We start from the raw sequence: 6320 nt of genomic DNA, 5'->3' as shown, positions 1-6320 counted from the left end.
CAACCTTCTGGAGGAAGGGTCCCGTGTTTGATTCCAGCCAAGGGCATGTACCTTGGTTGCGGGCACATCCCCAGTGGGGGATGTGCAGGAGGAGGCTGATTGATGTTTCTCGCTCATCGATGTTTCTAACTCTCTATCTCTCTCCCTTCCTCTCTGTAAAAAATCAATAAAATATATTTTAAAAAAAAATGTGGGCTGCTGTTCACATCCACACTGACAGTTTTTCTTTTTTAGTGAATCTCACCTTTGCATCAATTCCTTGAGTACTTGCCCAAGTCCCCAGTGCTAGAAAGAGATTTGTGTAGGAAATAACTACATGTGCTGCTTCCTGCAGTGGCAATGGGCTCAGATGTCACAAGGGAGGTCAGTCTGGGCTCTGGAGCTGACCCCTGTTCTACCACTAGGAGCACCAGCCCTCAGTGTGGGACTTGGGAAGTCGCAACGCCTCTCCCAGGCCTGGAGTTGGGGTGCTGTACCCAGAACCCCTTAGTGCCCACCAGCACCCCTCCCTGCCAGGTCACCCCATGGCCACAACCAGGTGGTACCCCCCATGCCCAAGCCTGCACCTGCAAATACAGAACACCGTTCACGGAGATGGTGAAGAGCTCACCGCTGCTCTGCAGACCTATGACAGCCTCCAGGGAGCTGCGGCCAAAGCAGAAAGAGGGTCACAGGGCTTCCACCCCAGACCCCACGCGCGTCCCTCACAACTGACAAGACCCAGCAAGGTGCCAAGGGGACAGCTGTCTCGGGTCTCCGGGTGGAGGCACTGTCTGAACTGGGCTCCCAAAGGCCAGTCTCCCCAGGGCCAGCTGTGCTGCAGGTTCGGGAAAGGCAAGCCTGGCCGAAGCTGGGGGCAGCTCTGAGGAACCCCACTGCACTGCTGCTGCAGCTTAGGTGGGAGGGGCCGCAGAAAGCCGCGTCAGGCCAGTGTGGAGGGCTTTCAAAACCAGAATCAGAACTTTTGAACTTCACTTATTCCTTTCTTCAACAGCTATTGCCAGCATCTGCCTGGGTCTGGATCTGTTCTGGGTGGGGGGACAGAGGGAGGAACCCCTGCCCTCAGTGACCAGGTGCATTTGGAAGGGGGCATGGTCATGTGCAGTGAAGGAAGTTTACAGGAGCTGGTGGGAGAATCAATGGGGAAGGGTCGCGCAGAGTGGTCTGGAAATGGCTGAGGTGGTGGGGGTGTGCCCAGGAAGCCCAGTTAGCTCCTGCTGCTGGGATGGGAGCGTTGGGGTCACCCGGGTTAGGGTGGCAGTGAGGATGGAGGAAAGGGTCCAGGTCCAGTGCCCCAAACTGCACTCCCCGCCCCCACCCGCACACCCACTCACGTGTGGTTCTGGCACTGGGACTCGATGCAGATGAGCAGGCGCAGGCGGTCCCGAGGGCGCTGCTGCTCTGGCTTCCTCTGCTGAGGGAGGGCTTAGGGGAGGGAGGGAGGGAGTAGTCATGGTGGGCGGAGTCGAGGCCCCCCCCAGCACTACCCCACCCCCAGTCCCACACACACTCTGGCGCTAGGTCTTACCCACGTGCAGCGTGGCCGCAAGAGCATAGAAGCCCCCTACTGGTGCTGTGTACTGGCCGCTGGTCAGGTTCAGGCCCAGGCCGCGAGAGAAGGCGCCCTCAGATTCGGGCTGTGGAGCGCAGACGGGGTCACCTGGGCCCACCACACACCCTCTCCTGGGCCCCTCCAGGCTAGGACTCACCAGGTAGTAGCCACCAAGTTCATGCAGCGTGCGCCGCTCCACCAACAATTTCTGGCGCAGGCGGCAGTGGAAAGCGTCCCCCACCAGCGGTGGGCTCATGGCCAGGGCCTCTGTCAGCGAGGGCACCCTGTCCCTGTCCCCTGCTGCCTCCTCTGGGGCAAGGCCCAGCTCCAAGCGCTCTCGCAGTGGCACCAATTCTGGCAGAGCAAGTGGTGGCTGAGCCCTCCCTGCCCTCCTTTCCATGCCGCCCACCCCTCAAACCCCTCACAGAGTCTCAGCTGCTTGGCAGGCAGAACCTGCCTCCTGACCCTGCTGCTGCTCCTGTTTCCCTTCACACTTTGGCTACCTGGAAGTTTAGGGCAGAGTCACACCCAGTGCCCGTGTCCTTTGCCTCACCTCCCTGTCCTACCCACATTGCCCCCTTCATGGTGGTGGTTTTCTGTTTATGCTTTTTTTAAAAAAATATATTTTATTGATTTTTTACAGAGAGGAAGGGAGAGAGATAGAGAGTTAGAAACATCGATGAGAGAGAAACATCGATCAGCTGCCTCCTGCACATCTCCTACTGGGGACGTGCCCACAACCCAGGTACATGCCCTTGACTGGAATCGAACCTGGGACCTTTCAGTCCGCAGGCCGACGCTCTATCCACTGAGCCAAACCGGTTTCGGCTCTGTTTATGCTTTTATTGTATCAGCGAACGCAGTCATATCAACCAGCCCTGGTCAACTTTGGAAGGAAGCTGGGTATACATAAATAATCATCGCAACTATACTGGAAATAATATGTAGGTTCTTCAGCCTCTGAAATGGTATCTAATGGGCCACTACACTGAATTAAAGTGGGGGAAGGGCTCTGTCACTAGGTTCTTCATAATAAAATTAATCTAGTAAATAATGTGAGCTACCCATTAGCAGTGACCACAGTGCAGGGACATCCCCTAGTCCCACAGCTCAGCTCAGCTCTGCTGTCTCCCTCTATGCCTTCCATCTCAGTGCCCAGCCTGGGTCAGATGGTGACCTGGCGATGCTAGCCCTGTGCTGCCCCTGATCCTCCCTGCCCCTCCAGGCAGCCTCCCAAGGGGCTCTCTCTGTGTCGGCAGCTGAGATCTGCCAGGGGAAAGGGCAGAGGTGATCGAGGGGAAGAAGTTGGGGTTCGCAGTCAGGGCCTGTGTTGACTGGGGTGAGCCTTAAATCTCCCTTGTGTCATTGGGGGAATCAGAGGAGCACTGTGAAAGTTTAAAGAGCCCCCCCCCGACACTCCTCACTTGAGGGGTACAGGTTCAGATCTGGCCTTTCCTGGACTCACCTGACTTCCCAGGTTGGGTGTGGGTGCTGGTCCCCAAGCACCTACTGAGCACCGAGTGGTTAAGTCTGCCGTCCTCTGCAGTGTCCTCACCACACTCCCACCCCCAGCTCCTGACCCCGAGCCTGGCACAGTGCAGGGGCCGTATTGGGTGCTGCAGATCCTGAGGACTAGCCTGTCTTGGCTCCTGTGGGAGACCTATCCCAGCCCCACTCACACCCGGGGGTATATCCCCACATGGTGTGCATCTACTACCTTCTAGCAGCCGCCGGAACTCCTTCACCAGTTCTGATGAGTTGATGGGCCTTGAGTCATTCAGGAGGACAAAGGTTCGGGGGCATGGCTGGAAGGGAAACTTGGCAGTGAAGACATCTGAATGGACAGGCTGGGAACGATGGGCACCTGCTTGACAAGCTCCTGCCTCTAACAGGCAGGCAAAAGGGGCTCCCACTGGGGCCTCAGACTGCGGAGAAGGCAATGAGGTTCCATGCTTTGAAAGCTGCCCCCCCAGGCCAGCCCAGGTCTCCTATAGCAGGATGTGGAAGGAGGAGAGCTGATGGGGCTGCCTGGCATTCCAGAGGTGCAGGGTAAATGGTAGGAACAGGCCCCAGAGCCACCTGAGCCTCCGGCTTGACACTTTCTGTGCTCTCTGACCCAGGCCAAAGGTGAGAGTCTGCTTGGTGAAGTGCTCAGGGCGTGCCAGTGGGGGCCGGCGAGGGGTGTGGTGGGCTGGGGGTTCACGGAGGGCCCACAATTGGAGGCTCCTCGCACACACATCTTGGCTGGCCTTGCTCACCTCCAACTTCCTGCCTTTGCCTCTGTTCTTCCTGGCCTTAGCGTTCTCCATGTTGTGCCTGAGGAAGGCTTTCCAGGTCTCCCAGGGGTCCTGGCTGGGTGTTCTCTCGGTGGTGGACTCCTAGAAAGCATCAGGTTGGTTCCCACCCCCTGTTCCTCGCAGCGGGTGTCCACTGAGCAGACTGGACAGGACACTTTTCAGGAGGTCATGGACAGGACTGAGCAAACATATTAAGAACAGTATGCCATATATGCCAGGTCCCTTGAAACAGCAAGGATGGACCGGCTCCCGGCAGAGGTCATGGACAGGACTGGCCTTCAGTGGTGCCCTTGAAGCACAGCCCCTGGGGGGGACCATGGGGAATGGGCTACACCATGATCTGGGCATTGTGGGAGAGGAAGACAGGTGCAGAGCTCTGTAGCAGGTGGTGATCCGGCCCCGCTGCACCACCAGGCCTCTTCCAGGTCCCTCCATAGGAGAGCTACCGGAAGGCTCAGACCACTGACACCCACAGGTGCTCAGGAAGAGGCGACTGATTACCCAGGTCTCCAGCTATCAGCCGGCCTCCCATCCCACCGCATTTTCTGAAGTTCCACGGAAGCCAATTTCAGCCCTCAGTCCGGGGGTCTGGGTGGCCCAGCACTGAGATGGCAGGATTTTAAGGCCTGTGCATGGGGCGCGACACTGCCCATCCTTCTCAGGACTCCCAGGACATTTGACCCGAGCAAGGACAGTGACTGGTCCAGAAATATCGATTCCCCTGCACACTGCATTCTGACCAATCATGACAGACAGGAAAGTTGCCAGCAGGTACCAGGGAGAGGTCTGTAGCCCTTTGGACAGCGGGCCTCAGATGATCTGGGCTCCAGGCAAGGCTGCCAGCTAGGAGAGAAACTGGCCCCAGAGGGCTTAGATGAGGTCATGGGCACCAACTCCAGGGCCAATGGAAGGACCCAGGGTTTTAGAGCTGGTCAGGTCCTTTCATCAGAGACAGAGCTGGTGGTCTCCCAGCCCTGGGCTTTCTTCAGCAACCACTGTGCCGTGGGGAGGATGTGGGGGCTTCTGTGGGAGGAGCCGCCCAGGGTCCAGGGCCTTGTCTCTCTCTCCAGCTTTCCCATGTCTCACTGGGTGGTGGGCCCTGCGAGGTGCCAACCTGCTGGCTGCTCACTGAAAACATGGATCTGTGATGCCACTCACAGCCTCACACTGCCCTCAGTAGAAACACATGGCAGGATCCCACGAGGGCTGCACGAGCTGGCCCTCACAGCTGGTCCCAGTCATGTCCAGTTTGGTGTGGGGAGAGCAGAAACAGGTGGAGCCATGTTGGTCGGGAGACCTGGGAGATGGGCCTGTGGTGTGAGTGGGTGTCCAGCAGCTGCCTTGGCTGACAAAGGTCTCCAGCCTCAGGGACTCTCAGAAAGGAGCTGGGGCATCTCTGGTGCAACCTTGACCCCCAAAGAGGGTCCAAGGCCAGAACCCTGCCTGGAAGCACCCCGGCTCCCCATCTGCTTCCTGGCAGTGTAGCCCCAACATTTGGTGACCCTGCCCCTCAGGGGTATGGTTGAGTGTCTGGGAGGGGTCTGCCTTCAATCCATGGGAAGTAGCTGAAGTGGAGAGACTGGATTTCAGGGAGGCCCTCCCAGGAAGCCAGAAGGGCTGGCTGCCTCCACAGGAGTGTCCTTGGCCTTGGTGGTCCAAGTGTGATGCTGAGAGCAGACGCTCAGGCCTGAGGCCCCACTGCTATTCTCTCGTTTGCAGGGCCCATGAGCATCTTGATAATGCGGGGATTCGACCACATTCCTGTCGGAAAGGCCCCACCACACCGAGGGCTCTCCCAACACCCTCCTACCCACCTTCCCCATCCTGATTCCCCTCGCCCCAGCTGGGAAGGAAGGAGCAGGGCGGAGCTAGGGGGACTCTTGCACATCCAGAAGTCACCCTCACTGGGGTTCTGCAGCCCTCACGCCTCCTTCCCCCAGACCTGCGAAAAGTAGTTCTGTTTTCACGGGGAATTTCACCAAATAGATTGCGGGAGGGAGTCAGTAATTTGCTTACGTTTCTTGCCAACCCCATGAACATCAAGTTATTTCCACGTATTTCCCAACTACCTTCTGACCCCAAATAAACGGCATATTCCACTGGCCTAATAGAATTTTGCCTTAATGCCAAAGAAAACTACCCAAAGCCAAGGTCAAGGCCGGCCTTTATAATACCCGGCTGTGCAGAGGGGCGGCGTCGAGACCCCTTCTGTCTCCCTGGAACACCCCACATTAGAAAGGACACCGGAAGTCAGGCAGGACCCGGGAGCTAGCGCCCTCCTCCCTTGGTGTGTCCTGGCCCTCAGGGAGGTGCGGGCTCCGGGTGGGGAAACTGAGGCTCGGGGGTCTGAGTCTTACCGGCAGGCCGGTGGTGGCACGCCTCATGCGGTGATCCGCGGTAACGGCGGGCAGCTCCGGGCGGTCGCGGTTCCCTGGGGGCGCATCGGCATCCCAGCCATCCCCGGACCCGAG

General features: G+C 58.2%; 1 protein-coding gene across 1 annotated transcript in view; it reads right to left on the bottom strand.

Moving 5' to 3' along the window:
- FAM132B (family with sequence similarity 132 member B) overlaps nucleotides 1-6314 on the bottom strand; it is a gene marked incomplete at its 5' end in the record, with an annotated part of 8013 nt that extends 1699 nt beyond the window's left edge. The window contains 7 exons of the mRNA XM_015562000.1: nucleotides 567-645; nucleotides 1335-1425; nucleotides 1529-1637; nucleotides 1710-1906; nucleotides 3270-3357; nucleotides 3811-3930; nucleotides 6207-6314. Coding sequence (XP_015417486.1) covers nucleotides 567-645; nucleotides 1335-1425; nucleotides 1529-1637; nucleotides 1710-1906; nucleotides 3270-3357; nucleotides 3811-3930; nucleotides 6207-6314 — 792 coding nt within the window. The remainder of the gene's footprint in view (nucleotides 1-566; nucleotides 646-1334; nucleotides 1426-1528; nucleotides 1638-1709; nucleotides 1907-3269; nucleotides 3358-3810; nucleotides 3931-6206) is intronic.
- Between the last annotated feature and the right edge of the window lie 6 nt (nucleotides 6315-6320).

This window comes from Myotis davidii, unplaced genomic scaffold (genome assembly GCF_000327345.1).
Source record: "Myotis davidii unplaced genomic scaffold, ASM32734v1 scaffold370, whole genome shotgun sequence".
Taxonomy (NCBI): Eukaryota; Metazoa; Chordata; class Mammalia; order Chiroptera; family Vespertilionidae; genus Myotis; species Myotis davidii.
This window is presented reverse-complemented; position numbering and strand designations above follow the sequence as displayed.